Below are 20546 nucleotides of genomic sequence, written 5' to 3' on the forward strand. Positions count from 1 at the left end.
ATAACTGTGATGAATTACTTATTTAATAGCCAAGCTAGCTACAATGTTTTGAATTTTTAAAATTTAAATGGATCATTGTACATTTTAGCAAGTGCCGTCCGGTTCTGATTCTTACCCGGAATCCACAGCGCCAGTAGCCAGAGCAGCTGAGTCTGGGAGAACATCTTGGTACGTCTGAGCTGGCAGGTGCTGCTCAATAAACCGCGGAGAGTGGAACAAAATCTTTTATAGCCCCTCAGAGCAACAGGGCAGTGTCACTGGGGAGTTCACATGCAAAGCAGCCCACGTGAGTGGGATCCTGGCCTCCCTGGTGTGACTATACATAGAGCTGGTTTCTGTGCATCATCGCAGTGCGTGATGCTCACTTATCCTCCGGGGGAAAGGGGGTACTCTTGTGGGTCAGGCACAGGAGACCTGGGGTCTGTTTCTGTTTCTGCCAATGTGTGACCTTTGGCTTATTGCTGTGGGCTGGATCTTGTGCAGTACTGGACGCTCTCAATTCCCATTTCAATGGGATGACTTGTGTGAATAAGGGCTGTGGGATCTGACCCTATGCACCCAATCCTGGTCCTGCTGATGTCAAAGGCAAACTCCCAGTTATTTCAGTGGCAGAGGAATAGGTCATTAAATTTGTCTGTGCCTCATCCTCTCTCTCTGTAATATGGGGAAGGTGATGCCCCCTGGGTGTGCCTCTGAGGGGTGATTAGTGTTTGTAAAGTGCTTGGAGATCCTCAGGAAGATGGTGCTGGATTAGTACAGGGGGTGAACATGGACCTAATCCTTCCCCCTCTACCATGGATAGGTAAATGGTGCTATTGACCTTTTATACAAGACAGTAAGGTGAGTAAGCCTCGTCATACTTAGTGTTTTTTTTAAAGTTCCAGCTCCTGGGGTCAAGTAAGTATGTGACAATTTCCGCTTTTAAGAAAATATTGTTTCCAGCCCACTTAGTTGTGGAGCAAAGTCTGAAAAAAGGAAATCCTGAAGGCAAGTAAAAAGGAGCCAGAATTTAGTATGTATACAAATCTTGTGATGTGTTGGGCCCTGACTTGTGATTTGTGAATGGCTGGGTTGGCAATGCAGCATTCAGGGATGGTTCCTGTTATCCCACCACTATGCCTGAGTCCTGGCAGAGAGTGAATTTAGACACACTCAGGGGCAGTAACCCAAACTCAATTCTCTGGCTCAGAGTTATTCTGAGTCATTATATTCTTCTTATTATTTATTTATGTTACCATGGAACCTAGGACCCCAGTCATGCCCTGGGCCCCCCACTGTGCTACACGCTGGGCAAACACAGTCCAAAATAGAAGTCCTCAGGGCAGAGGCCATGACAACCTAAGTATAAGACAAAAGACAACAGGGGGCTCCAGGCAGAGGAGGGACTACAAGGAAATGAAGAGACAATACTGGTCAGCATGACAGGCAGTGGTCTCAGCACAACAGTAGCCTGACTCTTGTTGAGTTGTCTGTAGTCCTTGTGACGAAGGAGACATTTCAGGAGGGATTTGAGGGAGAACAATGCAATAGTTTTGCAGATGTTTTCTGGGAGCTTCTCCCAAGTATCAGGGGCAGCATGGGAGAAAACATGAAGATGCTTGTTTGCAAATTAAACAAGGGAGTGATGGAGGCTGGCAGCCTGGACGGATGGGAGATGGGAACTGATGTCCCAGTAGTGACTGAGAGATCATAGATAGTGTGGTGATAGGTCATGAAGGGCCTTGAGAGTGAAGACAAGTAGCCTTGGTTTGATGAGAGAGAGAGAGAAAGGGGAGCTAAGGGAGGGACACAAAAAGAGGGGTGATGTGGTCAAAGGGACAGGCTAGGAAAGTGATTTTTGCAGCAGCATTTCAAAGGGATATGAATGGGACAAAATTGCAGTTATCAACACAGTGAAAAAGATGTTGCAGTAATTGAAACAGAAATGTTGGGCTGGAAGGGCCCACGATAGGTCATCTAGTCAGGGCCGGCACAACCCATTAGGCGACCTAGGCGGTTGCCTAGGGCACTAACAGTTGGGGGCCGGCGACTGCGGTGGCTGGATGTTCAGCCATCCTGGTTGTCGTCAGTATTTCAGGGGTGGGAGCTTCCGTCGCATCTGTCGGGGGCGGGACCTTCCGCCGCCTAGGGCAGCAAAAAAGCTGGCAGTGCTCCTGCATCTAGTCCAACCTCCCACACATTCCCCCTGTGCTGAGGCCAGACCAAGCGTACCTAGACCATCCCTGACAGATGTTTCTCTAACCTGTTCTTAAAAACTCCAGTGATGGGGATTCCACAGCCTCCCTTGGTGACGTATACCACTACTTAACTATCTTCATAGTTAGAAAGTTCTGCCTAATACCTAATCTAAATCTCCCTTGCTGCAGATTAAGCCAGTTACTTCTCATCCTACCTCCAGTGGAGTTGGAGAGCAATTGATCACTGTTCTCTTTATAACAGCCTTTAATATATTTTAAGACTGTGATCAGGTCCCTCCACCATGAGTCTTCTTATCTCACAATTAAACATACTCAGTTTTTTTAACCCTTTTTTTCTAGGCCAGGTTTTCTTAACCTTTTAGATGACAAGAACCTGGATGAGAGTTCTGGCCGTGTGGGTGGATACGAAAGGCCCTCTCTTAGTATGTTATGCAGAAAGAATCTGCCAGATTTAGACACAAGAAATACTTTCCTCATGGATTGTATTTTCTAAATGGACAACCTACCCTAATTCTCAATTACTGAAGGACAATCTCCACTCATTCATATATTTTGCGTTCCGCAACCAAATCTCTGTACTACTCTTCATGAGTGATGTACCTGAATACCTGGATGCTAATATCTAAACCGTATTCTTAAATGTATTCATCTACATTTGGGTCATTGCTGATTATGCACTATATGTATCAGATGACTTAAAAACAAACTTTGTATTTGTGGTGTGGCAAAGTTCCTCCTCTACCTTGGTGGGTCCTGCGCTTATTGGCAGATTTTCTCACCTCAGTGATCTTCCCCTCTGGTGGAACCCACGGTCTGGGTCAACTCCTCCTGTGTCTGATCAGGAGTTGGGAGGTTTGGGGGGAACCCGGGCCCGCCCTCTACTCTGGGTTCCAGCCCAGGGCTCTGTGGATTGCAACTGTCTATAGTGCTTCCTGTAACAGCTGCATGACAGCTACAACTCCCTGAGCTACTTCCCCATGGCCTCCTCCAAACACCTTCTTTATCCTCACCACAGGACCTTCCTCCTGGTGTCTGATAACGCTTGTACTCCTCAGTCTTCCAGCAGCACACCCTCACCCTCAGCTCCTTGCACCTCTTGCTCCCAGCTCCTCACATGCACACCTCACTGACTAACTGGGAGGCTTTTAACTAGTTTCAGCCAGCCCTTGATTGGCTTCAGGTGTCCCAATCAATGTAGCTATCTCCACTGCCTTCTAGAAGGATCTTAATTGGCCCCAGGTGTCTTGATTAACCTGGAGCAACTGCCATTTGGTTACTATGGTACCAGGGATTTGTTTAGCCTGGGGCTAACATACCTGTTCCTCACTACTTTACTGTAGCCATCTGGCCTTGCCCCATCACAGTGGATAATCTAAGCATTATACCCAGATGTACAGACACTCTTTTCTCAACCTGTGTATTATATAATTTTAACATTAGTTTTAATACATTTTTAAATCTGTTTTTATATGTTGGTAACACCATCTGGTAGCTGTGAAGAGAATTCAGATTAATTGGTTTGTTATAGTAGTGTACTAAATATGCAGATTCCCATATTTAAAGTGAGTTAAGAATATGTCTGAAATACAAGAGACCATCTGTGCAAGGTACAAATCTTTCAACATTACTCATGATCTGTAGCACCTTATTTCACATTAGCCCACTGTAAAAAAAAACTTGGGGGTTAAGGGACAGACTTTTATAGGTATTTAGGTTACTAAACACCTATTGATTTCAATAAGGTACTAGTTGATGTGAATTATGTTGCCAGAGTCAATTGTTAGTTACAAACATAAAATCTTTGCTCTCCTATTGTAGTAGATGTTAATTAGTTATGACTGGATGAAATAGCTTACTTAGATAAAGACTGATTAGTCACAAGATATATTTAAAGAGGACGCCCTTGCACTGTATTTTCTTTTCTGCCATATAGGAGATGGGTATTTTTTGTTTGTTTGTTTGTTTTCTCTGTTTTCTGCTTCAAAATGCCTCTGGTTTGGATTCCCCTGGGCCTTGCACATTCTTTTCATTTATACCTGTGTCAAGTGGGCTGATTCTTCAGTGACTTGTGTCTCTGTCTAGTGTCTTGCACCAGTGCAAAGGGAGTGTAAAATGCTTCCTACTCCAAGTGGTAACATTTTGACATGCGCTGTCCACTGGTGTAAAGGACAACATGAGAGGCTGGCACTGGAGAATCAGGCCCTCTGTCCATATGACTTTTAGTTTTAGATTCACGAAACGAGCAAAGAAGGAACCGATATAAAATCTCAGTGAAGAGAAGGCAGAGAGTATCTCTTGCTCCTGAAATGCTGCTCAGCCCGGTGTCCCAGCAGAGAGGCAGGTGAAGTTCTGACATTTCAAGATGCAGTGCACAGAAATCTGCATCCTAGCTGGGCAAGGAAGGCCAGATCCGGCTCCCATTGCTCCTGTAAAATTTACCATTAATTTCATTGCGGGTAGGATGTGCTCCTAATCTGCCATCAAATTCCTTTACACTTGGGCTCTTGTAGATTCCAGCAAGTCTGTTTTTATTTTGTGATTGTCTCAGAAGTTTTCAGCGTGGGATGTTGTTTGCAAATAAGATTTCGATTGGCTCTGTGAAAGCTCTGGGATTAGGCTCTGCACATTTAGTTTCTTTAGGGAGAAACTCCCAGCAGATGATAGCTTCTTTTAGACTCAATGTTCTCTTTATTCACAGTCACGCTTACAAAGGTCCATTTCAGAGCACTCTTGCCTCAAATCTTGCCCCTCTTTCTCTTCCATTTTAGTTCTTTCCAGATTATTAAATCCTAGATTTGGGGGGATGGTTCAGAAAAACTGCTCACAGTTTGCATGGCAAAATACACAGGCGGTGCAGGGTGGAGGGGAAGGGCACTGGACCTGTAAGTCTCCTGCTTGTGTCCACACAAATTGCTAAACACTCTAATGTGATGATTAGAGGTAGAAATACATTGGATATCTATGGTATTTAAGGAGGTAGGAATTTTTACCCATCTAGCACAGGCTTGCAATATATGGCACTTACCAATATAGCATTGTACAGCAGTTATGTGTTAGTTATATGAGAATGAAAGAAACTTCAGAGGGAGGCTTTTGTATTATTCTGCAGCACTGTGCAAGGTGGCCTTTCACCTTGTTGATAATATGATAATATAGCATCTGCTTCTATCCCATGCATTGAGAGAATGTGCTCAGGGTATCTGTTCCCACTGATCCAGTCTAGAGGATCCTTGTGATTGATGGAAACTGTGTAGATAAGAAGTTTGGGAGTTTGTCCTGATTTGTGCCGGTCCCAGGCTATGGTTGGAAATGGTTTTGCAGAGGATAGCGATGCTTTCCCCTGGAAACACTGAGAAGGACTTTGGAGACCGAGTCAGCCCAATCTGATCCCTGGAATCTGAATAGGAAGGGAAATATTGATAAATAATTTGTCAATAAAAAGGTTTCTATATAGAGTCATTATTTAGTTTTGTAGATTTAAATGGTGTTTCTGCTGTTTTCTTAATTCACTATACATTAACACAAGAAGACTCTAAAATGGAAATAAAGAAAAAATCACGATTGTCTCTGAACCGAGAGAATGCTAAACCAATATAAAGACATTTCCAGATTGGGCTCTCAAGTTACTTCTTTAAGCCAGAGCTCTATTCGTTTGGTTCTGACCCTGGGTCCAGAGCACTAATAACCAGATGGGCTGAACCTGTGAGATCATCTTAGTGTGTCTGAGTCATATTGTTAATGAAACACAAAGAATAAAACAAAATACTTTACCTGCTCTGAACAGCAGGGAAATCTCAGTCTAATGGAATTATGCAGAATATCCAGACTCAGACCTTGTGTCCCAGGTTCGGGCCTGAGAGCTGATTTGTTTCCATCGTTTCAGTGTGTGTGTAGTTTTAGGTTACCATTCAAAATGCTGTCTGACCTGCTGTGTATCACAGACCATTACATTTCACCCAGTTTCCCAAAATTTGGGAAAGCATGTCTCAAGGCATCCAGCCTTGATGTGGAGACATGAAGAGATGGAGAATCCACCACTGCCCTTGGCAGTTTGTTCCTATCATGTTCTTCTGTACCGGATATGGGTTGGTTACAATGCTTGCTTATAGACCCCAGATACTTTTGTAAAATCCTTTAATGCTCTGCTAGGTATTGCTGAAGTTCATTTAAACAAGGTTTGTTACATACATTGCCACCTAATGGCTGATCATCATAATGCAGTTTAGCATTCTATTACTCTCCCATCGTATTATTCCTACTGTTAAAAGTTTGTGCTTAATTTCTAATTGGAAGTAGGCTGGCTTCAGGATTCAGCCACTGGTTCTTGTTATGCCTTTCTCTGTAGAAAAATGAGTCTATTAGTCTCTGGTATTTTCTGCCCTGGAAGGTACTTGTAACCAAGTCACCTCTCAATCTTCTTTTTCATAAACTAAACAGCTGTAACTCCTTAAGTCTCTCACTGCAAGGCATTTTCTACAACCCTCAGATCATATTTTGGCTCTTTTCTGCACCCTCTCCAATTTTCAAGATCCCATTTAAATTGTGGGACACCAGAACTGGATGCAGTATTCCAGGGTGGGTCTCACCAGTGCTGTTTGCAGAGATAAAATCCCCTCCCTAGTCCTACTCACTGCTCCCCTATTTATCAGGGGTCACAGTAGCCCTTTTCTCCACAGCACTGCATACAGAGCTCATGCTAAGTTACTTGTTCTCTCTGACCCCTAAATCCTTTTCAGAGTCACTGCTCTCCAGGATACAGTCCCCACTCTGTAGTTATGGCCGGCATTCCTTGTTCCTGAGAATAGGACGTAATCGTGGTACTGCAGACTCTGGAGTGTGGGATCTGTTAGCAGATATTGACATTTCACTGGTGGCCATTTTGTCTGATTAGTGACTGCAGCCTTTAAAGTGGCTTCTGGTTCTGCCCTTCTGCTGTTTGTATTCCTCATTCCCAGGGAACCACATGATCGTGGTTTAACATCCCGCATTGACCTCCAGCTGATGAGTTATCATCAAAAATGTGCAGGTTAAAAATTACAGGTAGCGTACCTAGACTAATAGCAGCCAGTATATCACGGGGGCAGCTTCCCTCTGTTATTTAAGCCACTTTTGCAGTGGTATCCAGCTGAATGAAGCAGATTTCAACCCCTTCTTTCCAACAGGCCCGCTTGATCCAATGCAGTGGAAGGTCTCTCATTGATTTCAGTGGCCATTGGATCAGCCCTATTTATAGTGAAGAGACCCTGCACCCCATTGCAGCAGGGCACAGCACCACACAGAGGTTATGTTCAAACTGTGATTCTCTCAAGGAAGCATCTGGTACATGAGAGAATCTGAAACCAAACAGAGCAGGGAGGTTTTTGTATGGGTCTGTATCACTGTGCGAGGGAAGCTATAACCCTGCTGACAGTAATAATCTCCAGCATCTTCAGCTTCTACGCTGCTGATAGTGAGAGTGTAATCGGTGTAGCCGCTCCCAGAGCCACTGCCACTGAACCGGTCTGGGATCCCAGAGGGACGGGTGGAAGCGCTGTAGATGAGAAGCTTAGGAGCTTGTCCTGATTTCTGTTGGTACCAGGCTATGCTATTATAAATGGCTGAACTGGCTTTGCAGTTGATGGTGACTCTGTCTCCTGGAGACACTGCCAGGGATTCTGGAGTCTGAGTCATCACAGTCTGCCCACTGGAGTCTGAATTGAAAGGAAAATGTAAATTAAAACAATGCATGAGTCAGAACATTCATGTTTTCACTTTAGTTTTGTATCATAGTTTATCCTTTTCTCTCAATTAACTAAAATTATGAAAAATGAGTGCATTTAAAAACCAAAGAATGCAAGACATTTGAGCTTGAGCAATCTATTGTGTGTATTCATGTATGTGTGAGAGACGTTTCTAGGGCTCAATCTCCCATTATCCCACCAGACCAGTGTTATCTCAAATGGAATCTTACCCTGGATCCAGAGCACTAGCAGCCAGATGAGCTGAGCCTGGGAGATCATCTTGATACGTCTGGACTGACCGGTGCTGATCAATAAACCCTAAAGACTGTAAAAAGGGACTCCATATATAACTGCTCAGAGCAGCAGGGAAATCTCAGACAGACGTGAATATGCAAAGCATCTCGCCTTGGGCCCTGAAAATGGAGAACTGATTTGTTTGCATCATTTCAGATGTTCTGTTGTTTTTATTGCCATCCCTTATGACGAAGTACTGCCCATACTCAGAATTCCAGCGGCTGCCGGGTGTTCAGGGTGAGTTTGATATGTGTCTGTGCTGCCACCTAATGGGGATGTTCAGCTCCATTAGTTTGATCCCATTGTGCATAGCAATGAACATGAGATGTGTGTATGGAGATTTAAGAACATGACCCCTATTATACAGCCAGGGCTGGGTTGTGCATCCTCTAGGGGACGCTGTGGAGCCGCACTGCCCCCGTAGTAGCATTGAGAGGAAGTCTGTGCTGGGGCTGATCAGTGGCCTGGAGGGATGCCCCTTACGCCATCCTCTACAATGGAGCCGATCTCTCCCCCTAGGTGTGTCATCCCCTCCCCCCTCCTTCCAGGTGATTGGTCATTGCGTGATGAAGGAGCTGAGCAGTCCCTGCTCAGGTGAGTGGCCTTTGTGCAGGCTGTCCTAGTGGCAGATACTCTCTACATGGCCCACCCCTCCTGTGCATCTGTCCAAGGGCCACTCTCGTTCTAGCCACACTGCTAGTCACACAAGGGCTGGCACTTCTGGTCTGTTGTCTGAACAGTCTTTCATTGAGAGTAAATTCTGCCACCCCCTCCACAGTGTGGACAGGCCCAGAGTCCGGGATGCTGTGGGCCTGCTGCTCTGGGTCTCAGGGTGTATAGCCCTGTACAGTGTGGAGGGAAATATTGCAGGACCTCCATTTGCTAGTTGCTCTTGCAGGAGAGAGGGGTGCATACGCCAGTCCACCAGCCATTGCCATTTCTGGAGTGGAGATACTAGGACCACAGAGCTTGCACCACCCTAAGGCTGGTGTAGAGTTCTCAGTGCAGATTTGCTGTCCCTCTGTACCCTGAGACAAGGCTCTGTCTCCCTGGTATACACTCGGTGAGCTCCCATGTGCCCTAAAGGGGGAGAATTGGAGCTGTAGTGACTGAGTCGAGGTTTTTAGAACCATTCTGCCTGTGTAAGGGAAACTCTGGAGGGGAAGCACTCAGGAGTGATTGATTAAAGTTGCTTTTGAAAAGAGCCCCCGGAAGAAACAGCACGTGGGGCAAAGGGGTGTGTGTGTGAGAGAGAGAGAGGGACTGCTGAAACTAGCTGCATGGCACAATAATGTGTCCTTTGAAAGATCCCAGCTTTCTGTGTGCAGCCACATTTCCTGCATCCCCACAAGCCGAGGCAGCCGCATTGTTCCCATCATGGTCCAAAAAAAACCCAAACATCAAATTATTCTGCTCCTTACAAATCAGCTGTGAAAGAACGCTGGCGCTAAAAGGGTAAGGGACTGAGAACTCGCCCTGAAGTCTATGGGTGTCTTTCCACTGACTTCAATGGGATTTGGATCAGAGCCATAATTCATAAAGACCTGGAGACTCTCAGATAAGATAACCAATGGGAATTCCTGTTCATTGGCAAACCTTTAATTTGTAATAACCAAATAGTGACTCTGTGGAATGCTTGTGAATAGCGGGACTAGCTGTCGTAACTGCAGAGTAAGGAAGGCCCAGCCATAGGAAGTGTGTTAGAGTTTCTGACAAACAGCTCAGCTGTATCTACACACAAAGCGGGCCAGGATGCAGTAGGCCTTTACTTTGCTCTTGTTACCGTTGAGCAGTGACGCCGTTCAGAGAGTGTTTCACGCTCTGTTGCAGTTTTCAATTGTGGAATAAGTTAATGACCAGAGATCCTTCCTGTTTTGATTCAGCATGAAGTCAGTGAATGTGGCGATGGTTTGACACCCAACTGAGACGTGGGCAGTGGTGAGCCCAGTGCGCTCCACAAAGAAGAGGGAGGTTTTCTATTGGTCTGTATCACTGTGAGCATGGCCAGTGCCAGCTTTGGTGACTATAGTAATCTCCAGCATCATCTGCCTCAACAGCACTTACTATGAGAGTGAAATCAGTCCCAGACCCACTGCCACTGAATCAGGTGGGATCCCCGGAAGGATAAATAAGGAGCTTTGGAGCGTGCCCTGATTTTTGTTGGTACCTAGGCATGTTACTGCCAGCGCTAGAACTAGCTTTGCCGCTTCTAGCAAATTTGTCTCCTACAGACACTGTTTGGGATTCTGGAGTCTGCGTCATCACAATTTCTCCATAGGGGTCTGGATGTAGAAGGAAAATCCATAGAGACCGCTGACATGTTGTTACAATGACTAAAAGCTCAGGACTGTTTTTAGAGACACGTTTAGGTGAAGAACGTATTAAGGTGTAATTCATAAAATACCGAGATGTTATTTTCCATATTTTAGATGTTGTTCCTGATGCTACGTTGCCTCAAAGCCTGTGTCGTCATCATTTTATATCTGGAATGCACAATACAGGTACCCAGAGAATCAGTCTGTGAGATCATCTTAGCAGCTCTGGAGTTGGCACAGTGATCAGGTACCTGTGTGGTCTTAACAGGCGCATTGATACGAGCTCAGTAGCACAATGAACAGATGTCGTTTGCATGTGACCATGCAAAGCTCCTGTAAATGCACTTCCTATCTGGTGTTTCAAAACATTCACCTTTGACTGGGTGGTTTAGTTTTACCAGCCTGGATCGTACCCTGGAGATCTGTGCACTCAGCTTCCCTTCCAGGCATGGATCTCCCCATGACTGTGTGCAGGGATGATCCAGCTGCCTCCAAGGCACCGTCCCCATTTCCTCTGCACTCTATGCAGGGTTTGCTCTGGTTCTGAAATCTGCATGGGAGAAGGTGGTGGAGGCTGGGCAGGTGGAGGGGAGGAGTAGGTGGGCAGTGGGTGGGACCACAGAGTTCACACATCGCCTCCTTCCAGCCCCATAGAGAATCCTTGGAAGGGACACTCCAGCCGCAGTGTCAGGGCAGTGACAAGGAGCCTGTGCTACAGTCAGCCTGTCCCGGGTGTAGAGGACTGTGAGACTGTGAGAATACTCTCACCAGCAGTATTTTGCTCTGGGATTGTTTGCAGAGAGATTCAACTCCTGATCCAGCTGAGTGCATGTTACTATCAAGAGACATGCTGCCAACACGTGTAAAGGGCTCCTCCCGATGTCTCACCTCAATCCATGATCCAGGCAGGCACATTTATAAACCCTTTACTTTACAAACTATGCCTGTTAGAGGCTTTAAACAGTGGTTTGTGTCTTTGCAAAACTGGTGCTTCTGCTTGATTTAGGCATTGAATATTGCCTGTAGCCAGGGTATTGCAGTAGAATCCAGTCTGATTTCTTTCACAAGGGCACCGCTATTGGCCGGCACTCAAGAAAAGTTGCCCTCATAATTTCTGGAACAGATTAGAACGTTTATTGTTGTTACCCCCATCCTCATTGCTTCCATCTGAGTCCCCAAAGCACGGACTGGATGGGACTTTTCTTTTGATGAGTGTTTCCATGTGCATCATTCTAGATATACTATTTCATGTACTGGACAAACAAAAAATGAGTTCAGATTACGGTTGCTCATTCATTCCCCTGCCTACACACCAGCTGTGAAAGAATGCGGGAGCTAACACCTTAAGGGCCTGATTTCAAAGCTCATTGAAGTCTATGGGGGACTTTCCTCTGACTCCAGTGGGCTTTGGATCAAGCCCATAATTCATATAGCTGTGGAGACTCTCAATGAACATTGTCATTGAACATAAACTCTGATTAGCTGACACTTAATTAGTAGATGTCCTAACTGATTAGCGACTCGGTGGAACACTTGTGTATTCACTGTGAATTCGAGCACTTTGATGATCTTTGGAGATCTGTGGTTGCTATGGATTACAATTCAGTGGCTGTTTTGAACACCTTATTGATGATGACAGGTTTCAGAGTAGCAGCCGTGTTAGTCTGTATCCGCAAAAAGAAGAACAGGAGTACTTGTGGCACCTTAGAGACTAGTCTACGAAAGCTTATGCTCTAATAAATTTGTTAGTCTCTAAGGTGCCACAAGTACTCCTGTTCTTCTTATTGACGATGTGTCTGTGATTAGTTCTGTTTGAACTCGGGCTCTGCTGCAATTCAGCTGCCAGATCCTGATATTTGGCTACTTCCCAGTAACTCTTCCAGCACCTGTCTGAGGTGGTTGGGTAGGAGGAGGCACCTGCCTGTCCCTGTGGCCAGTGTGGTCACTGTCTTTCATTTCTTCCTCCTGGCCAGATTTGTGGTGGTCCAGGCCATGCTGGGGAAGGATGGGAATTTACAAGAAGGCTCCACTTCTTTTTGGTCCCTCCCTGTCACACACAATTCATCTTGTGCCCTCCTCCTTGTGGGCTGTTTTAGTCACACCCTTTCCCAGCTGTTCCTCTCTTACCTGCCTCTCGACAAACCAGCCGTTTGCTGCTGAGTGAACCGAAGACCCTGGAAGTCTGTAGCGTGCAGATGAGCCTGTAGAGGGTCCATTCCAGCACCCATAGAACTCAATGGAAACACTCCTGTTAACTTCACTGGGCCTAGAACCAGGCTCTAAGAAGCAGATTTTTTCAAAACAACTCAGCTCCCATTTAAGCATCTAAATATTGGCTACTCAACTGCTTCAAAGCAGGTGTGGCCTGATTTTCAACAGACCTCAACATCCAACTTGCTGAGCTCTGTGGAACATTTAGTTTGTGCCTAAATAGGAGACGATCTCTTTGGAAAAAAACTGGCTCATATTTATTAATTATTATCATTGTTATTTGTATTGCTGTTATGCCGCGGGGCCCCAAGGCCCCTTTGCACTGGGTGCTGCACAAGCATTGCTTTTCTCAGTCCTCCCTCTTGCCGTTTTTGTTTTAAAAGGCTCCCTCAGCCTGTCTTAACAAACTTTACTTAACAAAGCCATTTAGAGCTCGGTGTTCTCTGAGCCCTCTGTGTGGACAGCAGAAGTGACAGTGGGAAGAGTTTGTTGTGTTGTACTGGCAGACAGTTAATTAACGTCCTGTTCCTTCTCTGTTATGAAATTTGTGACGCTGAATGATGTCCAGATGCAGCTGTGAGAAGCACTCAGCACTGTGCCCTCGCTCAGGGAGGTTTTTATATTGGTCTGTATCACTGTGAGAGGGGTGTACTCTTGTTGGCAGTAATAATCTCCAGCATCTTCAGCTTCAACTCTGCTGATCGTGAGAGTGAAATCAGTCCCAGACCCACGGCCAGTGAACCGGGCTGGGACGCCTGATTGCAGGGTGGTTGCATGATAAATAAGGAGTTTAGGAGCTTGTCCTGATTTCTGCTGATGCCAGGCTAAGAGATCTTTGCCTGAAGAGCTACTGGTGAGGCTTAAACTGGCTTTGCAGCGGATAGTGACTGTGTCTCCTGGAGACACTGAGAGAGATTCTGGAGTCTGAGTCAGCACAATCTGCCCGATGGAATCTAGAAGTAAAGAGGAAATGAAGGAAATTGTAACATATCAATCAAAGAGTTATTGTTTTGTTGTGCAATACATTTTAATCTATCTTATTACACAGCATTAAATAAATCATCATTATATTATCTGTTACAACAACGAATGGATTATATTTACATAGTCATTGATGTTGTTGTTCTTTAAAGCTGGGTTTATTGTTTTTTCTTACCCCGAATCCAAAAAACTAGTATCCAGAGAAGCTGCGTGTGGAAGATCATTTTGGCAGTTCTGAGCCAGCAATGCTGACCAGGGCACCGTGCAGTGCAAACAGCTCCATTTATAGGAGCTCAGCAGGGCAGGAGGGGAGTGTCGCTCGTGTGTGAATTTGCAAAAGGAACGAGTCATGTAAATTCACTTCATGTGAGTGGTGGGGGCAGGATTTTCAACTGTCTTGTATTCATGTCTGATTTATAAGAATGGAGCAGCAAAATGGTGCAGAGGACACCATATGTGCTGCAGCTAGATACGAGTAGCTAAACCATTCACTCATTTTCTAGAAGGTTTTTAACAGCAGTTTGAAGAGCCCAGCCTGTTTTCTTTTTCCAGTTCAGTTTTTTTCCTGTCCCATAAAAATACAATTGAATTACCCAGTATTTCCTTCTGCAGGAGTTAACTGAGCAGATGCCTTGTAATTCCTTTCACACTGAGCCAGAAGAATACAGCAAACTAACTAACAAGACCTATAGTGCTGGAAAAGAACCCTGGTAACAATAAAAACAATGAGAAGTTCTTGTGGCACCTTAGAGACTAACAAATTTATTTGGGCATAAGCTTTCGTGGTATAAAACCCACTTCATCAGATGCAGCTAATGCCCAAATAAATTTGATAGTCTCTAAGGTGCCCCAAGGACTCCTCGTTGTTTTTGCTGATACAGACTAACACGGCTACCACTCTGAAACCTGGTAACAATGACACTACTGCACATGTTCACACTGTGTTCCTGGCCAGCATACTCAGCCCCACACACTGAAAGTGTGTTTCAGAACCTCGCTCTGTGTCCATCGTGGGTGAGAAAGGGATCTGGGCAGAAACTAGAACGGGGAGAGATTTTGAATCACTCGGAGTCTCTTGTATTGCAGACCTTAAACACCACTGGTCCCACTGATGCGCGTGGTGTGTCTTTTGGCTGGAAGGGAGGATATAAAAACTTCTCAGCAGAGGCTGTTTATGGCATTTTAAATACTTTGATGTTGAACTTTAATCTAGATCATTGAATTCTATGTGGGAATAAGGCCATCGTAGCCCCATGCTGCTCCAAAGGCTTGGTTAATACAGTGTTAGAGGAAATTTTGCACATGTATAATAATGCATGGTGCACATTTTGGTGTACGTGTAAATACAATGAAAATCGCCCGAGTGGCTTTTATTGTAAAGTGCAATAGTAGAAACCCACCGTTCTAATTTTATTTCTTATTTATTCTGTGCTAAAGATTTTCTGTTCTACTCTTTATACTGTTTGCTTCCTAAGCAACATGATCATGGCTTTTCTGTTGCCAGCATTCCCTGCTCTGGCTTGTGAAGAGAGAACCTCTCTCTCTACTTCTCATGAGAATAACTAGCTCCTGTTTAAGGGCTTGATCCATACAGACTGGCTGCACCTTGATTACCTTTCCTCAGCAAGGCCCTCCCAGCTGGGGTACAGAATGTGTGGTGCAAATTTACTGCCTGCCAACCCCTAAATACCCCCAAACCAACCCGCAACAAAACCAAACCGTGCTGTGGCTGATGATGCAGCAGGATCCTCTCCTATGGGAATGGTTGGCATGGGTTGCTCCAGATTTGCATCAGCTCCTGTAAGGGGCACCAAATTGATTGTCCTCCATCATGATGTCATCTTTACCTCCATGGAACCCTATTCTGCGAAGAGCAGCCCAGCTAGGCAAATGTGGCTAAAGGCATTTTGGTGTGACTACAATGAAATGAGCAGAGGTGCCTCAGGAATGATTTGATCTATATTGTGCCAGAGGTTTTGATCTTTATTGTGTAACTTCCTTTTGTTTGCACTAAGCAACTGTCAGGCGCCTGCCTGGGCCTTTAGATTATGTGGAAATGGCTGCTGGTGAGGGTACAGGAGAGATGGGGGTAATTACAGCTCCAGCTCGGAGGAATCCCATAGGCCAGAATTTCCAGAGGGGAGAGTGAGGGGTGAGAGATTGTGAGAGTGAATTAGGGGAGACAAAGGAGCAGCAAACTATGTCGGACAGGGAGGGTTTTGCATTGTCCTGTGTCACTGGGACAGGCCAGTCATTGTACAGCTTTGCAGTGATATTCTCCAGCATTATCAGCTTCCACACTGCTGACAGTGAGAGTGTAATCAGCATGTCCATTGCCAGCACCACTAGAACTGAACCAGGCTGGGAGCCGAGAGGCCAGGGTAAGAGCACTATGAATGAGAAGCTCCGGAGCTTGTCCTGGTTGCTTTTGGTATGAGGCTAAGTTGTTGCTGGGCTCACCCTGGTTTTGATAGTGGCTTTGTCTCCTAGAAACACTGACAGGTTCTGGAGTCTGAGTCAGCACTTTCTGCCCATTGGAATCTAGATATAGAGAAAAGAGAGGCACAGATAGGACGGGGTAAGCAGGATGATGGCATCACAATTATTCAAAACTTTACACAGAAACACAGTGTAAATTTCAGTTGAAGAGTAGAAATTAACTTACAATACAATAGATTTAATACATCAATGCAACAATTCTTACGTTTGTATTATTTCTCACCTTGAAAGCAGAAATCAACTAGCATCCAGGGAAGAGGAGTGTCTGACAACATCTTGATTGTCTGTTATTAGAAATGCTTGTCAATAAGCACAATTTCCAGGGAGTGGAATTCAACACATTTATAAGTGCTCAGAAAAGGAATACACAAAAGGGTCAAATGCTGGAGGTCAACAGGATTATAGACCCAGGAGAACCGTTGTGAAAGCTTTGATTTGTCTGTTTCATGCTGCTGTTGCATGTTATAACTATTCATCGTTACTCACTATTCCGGTGTTCGAGTGCCCAGACTGAGGCTTACATGGCATAAGGCGGGTTCAGTTCTGGATTTATTATTTAATGAGGAGACTCTATCAATGGGTATCAGAGCAGGCTGCAGATGTCCATTCGTTTCCCAATTTCCATACGTTTAAACACAAGCCCATCTATAACAATTGGGTGATTTAGGGTCAAGTCCTGAGCCTGTTACTCACACGGCGAGCAGTTATTCTCATAGATAATCCCATTCATTTCACTGGGACTGCTCGTGTGAGTGCTCAGCTGTGGGGATAAGGGCTCCCAGTCTTCCCTGAGCAAAACATTTAAAAAAGAAACCGCTTTAAGGCAAGTGTAGTCACTCATTCATTCTCCTTCCTTTTTAATCAGTGAATCCGGAGCCCAAACACCCTGTTTGACCTGAAATCTCCAGCTCTGCAATGTTGTGTCATGATCCTGCCACCTACTGGCCAATGGCAAGGTTGTCTGCAGAATTTAGTCTATAAATAGCATGCCCAAGCAGATGTCGTAGTTTTCCCGAGGGAGTCTGGTGCTACATGGCCTAATGCTTCTTCCCCTTCTCATATCTGTGTCCCCTTTCTGCCCCCCAGTCACATGTTACAAGCTGTGCTTGATGTTGTGGAGCCAGTTTTCAAACATGAGGCCTTTCAGACTATGGCAGTACAACGAGGCCCAGCAATATTTACACCATGGCCAGAGTTCTGGCTACGGTGGCATTTCTATCTTCTATGTTATCACTGTAACCCTGAGGTATTATCTCCTCATACACCAGGAGACCCGTATAGTTAGGGCCCTACCAAATTCACGGCCATGAAAAACACGTCACAGACCGTGAAATCTGGTCTTTTTTGTCTTTTACCCTATACTATACAGATTTCACAGGGGAGATCAGCGTTTCTCAAAATGGAGTTGCAGGGGGATCTCAAGGTTATTTTAGTGGGGGTCGCGGTATTGCCCCTCTTACTTCTGTACTGCCTTCAGAGCTGGGTGGCCGGAGAGCTGCGTCTGTTGGCCAGGCGCCCAGCTATGAAGGCAGAGCCCCGTCAGAAGTAAGGGTGGCAATACCATGCCATACCACACCACCCTTAGTTCTGTGCTGCTGCTGCTGGCAGCGGCTCTGCCTTCAGAGCTGGGCTTCCGGCCAGCAGCCACCGCTCTCCAGCTGTTCAGCTCTGAAGGCAGCGTCGCTGCCAGCAGCGGTGCAGAAGTAAGGGTGGCAATATTGTACCATGCCATCCTTACTTCTGTGCTCCTGCTGACAGCAGAGAGAAGACCCACAGTCTGAGCATGCTCAGATTTTGGGTGCAGGAGCAGCACAGAAAAGTTGAAAAGTGGCCTCAGTGTGCCAGGCTCCAGTGCTGTCTGTTGTGTTTCTACCCATACCCCCTCTCCCTCCATGACCTGGTAGGTGTCTAAGCCTGAGAGCCACAGGGGGTTCTGTGAGTGAAGCAGGGGAACCTCCAGACACCTCTCCCCCCAGCTCTGTTTACCTCCTGACCCCTCTTTTGGGTGGATGTGGCCAGCCCAGCAACCCCCAGGAAGCTGACTGAATACCTCCTCCATCAGCTCCTGCCGGCTTGTGCTAGCCAGATCCAGTCAGAGTGTGGGCGTACCCCATGCCATTCTGGAACAGCTGGTGTGCACCCCTCTGTGTGGCCACCCTGACAGCCCTTCCCATTGGGGCACACCCCTCCTCTGTTGCTTCCACACCTGGCCTCTGCCCAGCCCCAACTCTGTTGAAAACCTATGTGTGCCTATTAGCTGCTTGTGTCTCAGGGTTCAGCTGCATTCAGTTTTGGAGAATCTGGACCAGGAAGTCGTACCCTACTCTGCAAACAGTAGACACAGCCATTTACAAATCCTTAGATTAGTATTATTTTCCTAGATTAATAATGATTGTGACCTTCCCAATGGGATTTTAGTGAGGCTCTGTTCCAGTAAAAGGAGACACCCAGGCCATTGTAGAAATGTGTTTACAATAGTAGAGCAGGTTGAATTTTTCTGATAGAACAGCTTTCCTTCAAAAAATGTGGATTTGACAAAATCCAAACATACTTTGGGAACGCATCAATTATGTTGAAATGTTCAGGGGGAAATGAATAAAATGATTCATTTTGATAAGATCAGAAATTTCCTTTGAATGCGGTTGAAGTGTTTTTTAATTTTGTAATCATTTTGACATATTATATTTTATATTTATAACATAAAGGTCAAGTTGATGAAGTTGAAATTAACATTTTGACCTTTTCAAAATGAAACATTGCTTTGATTTTTCCCAAAATGAAATTTTGGAATTTTCATATTAAAGGAAATTTAAAAATTTCAAGTTTTCATGCTGATTCAGAACAAGCCTCTCTTTACCCCCCACCCCTCCAATTTGGAATGTCTCACAATATGAGAATTCCTGTTTCTGATCAGCTCTCTGTAATAGAACTAAGTTAGTTCGCTATATGACGGAATCATTCTACACTGAAAGATAGAAGGTGTAACAGCTGTTTGGAATGATTTCTACTGAAACCCAAGTAATTGTGTCCAGTGCACTGACATTCGAGATTGGGAATAAATCAGACAAAACTGTAGTGAACCTCACGTCTCTATGTACATTCTAGTATCTATGTGATTATCCAAACGCGTTTGGTCTTTCAATGTTCTCCTTTTTGCTGTATGTTTAGAGATGGAAAATGTTACCCGCTTCTGTCGCGTGTGACAGAACATGTGAAAACTAGACAGTTGTATCTGCAGGAAGCAGTAACTGCAATGTGTGCTGCAGAGAGGTTTTTGTATTGGTCTGTATCACTGTGCGAGGTGAGCTATCACCTTTTTGACAATAATAATCTCCGGCATCTTCAGCTTCTACGCTGCTGATTGTGAATGTGAAATCAGTGCCAGATCCACTGCCGCTGAACCGGGCCGGGACCCCCGACTGGAGGTTGCTAGCCGCGTAGATAAGAAGTTTGGGAGTTTGTCCAGGTTTCTGTTGGTACCAGTTTATGTAACTGCCAATGCTCGTACTGGCTTTACAGTTGATAGAGACTCTCCCTCCCACTGGCACTGCCAGAGATTCCGGGGACTGAGTCATCACAGTTTGCCCAGAGGAGTCTGGATGAAGAGAGAGGGTGGGAAGGGAATGAACAATGATACAATGCTGGATATGACACGTGTTCAGATGCTGAAACACCATTTAAATTTGCTAGTATGAATTTATACTAAATTACAGCACAAAGAATATTAATTAAATACATCTGAATGGCAACTTTTCTTGTATTTTGTCTCACGGATTATTACATTTTCAAATATTTTATGTTTTAAGTTTCTTACCCTGAATCCAGAGAACCAGCAGCCAGAGAAGGGGCGTGTGTGAGATCATCTTGCCTGACTGTGGTTGGAATGGTTTGTTCATAAACCTGCAGTGGAAAATGAAACACTTATATGTGCTCAGCAGCTCAGTCAGGAAACCTCCTCCCTATGCAAAATGCATGTAAATTTACTGCCCTTTAGTTTCAATATAGTATTATGAAATATTCATATTTGGTTTATTTCCTGCTACTCTTCTGTATTACAATGATGTTGTGTATTTCCTAGTTTCAGATGGTATACATACAGATGTCTTTGAAGATCTTACGTATATTTGAGCAGATCTGACATGTCTCTCCTAAATATTCGCTCTGGATGTGCCACCAGTGTCTGGGCATGAGCCTTCATTTCAACCCTATTCATCTGAACACACTCTGGATGTCACTGATTTCATGCCCTAGGAAGGCACCTTGTCCTTCTTAGACAAAGTAGTGATTTCCAAATGGCTGGCCTCCCCATCAGAGTATTCCCCAAAAAT

At 45.1% G+C, this 20546-nt stretch overlaps 3 gene segments (V, D, J or C); all 3 read right to left on the reverse strand.

Moving 5' to 3' along the window:
• Positions 1–7502: 7502 nt before the first annotated feature.
• On the reverse strand, positions 7503–8225 carry LOC117878374. The segment is given in 2 exon segments: positions 7503–7888; positions 8149–8225. Coding segments are annotated over 2 exon segments (435 nt in total).
• Positions 8226–13248: 5023 nt separating this feature from the next.
• Positions 13249–13962, reverse strand: LOC117878375. The segment is given in 2 exon segments: positions 13249–13691; positions 13895–13962. Coding segments are annotated over 2 exon segments (492 nt in total).
• Positions 13963–19436: 5474 nt separating this feature from the next.
• LOC117878376 lies at positions 19437–20096 on the reverse strand. The segment is given in 2 exon segments: positions 19437–19813; positions 20033–20096. Coding segments are annotated over 2 exon segments (426 nt in total).
• Positions 20097–20546: the final 450 nt, after the last annotated feature.

The sequence above is a fragment of the Trachemys scripta genome, chromosome 5, assembly GCF_013100865.1.
Source record: "Trachemys scripta elegans isolate TJP31775 chromosome 5, CAS_Tse_1.0, whole genome shotgun sequence".
NCBI lineage: Eukaryota > Metazoa > Chordata > Testudines > Emydidae > Trachemys > Trachemys scripta.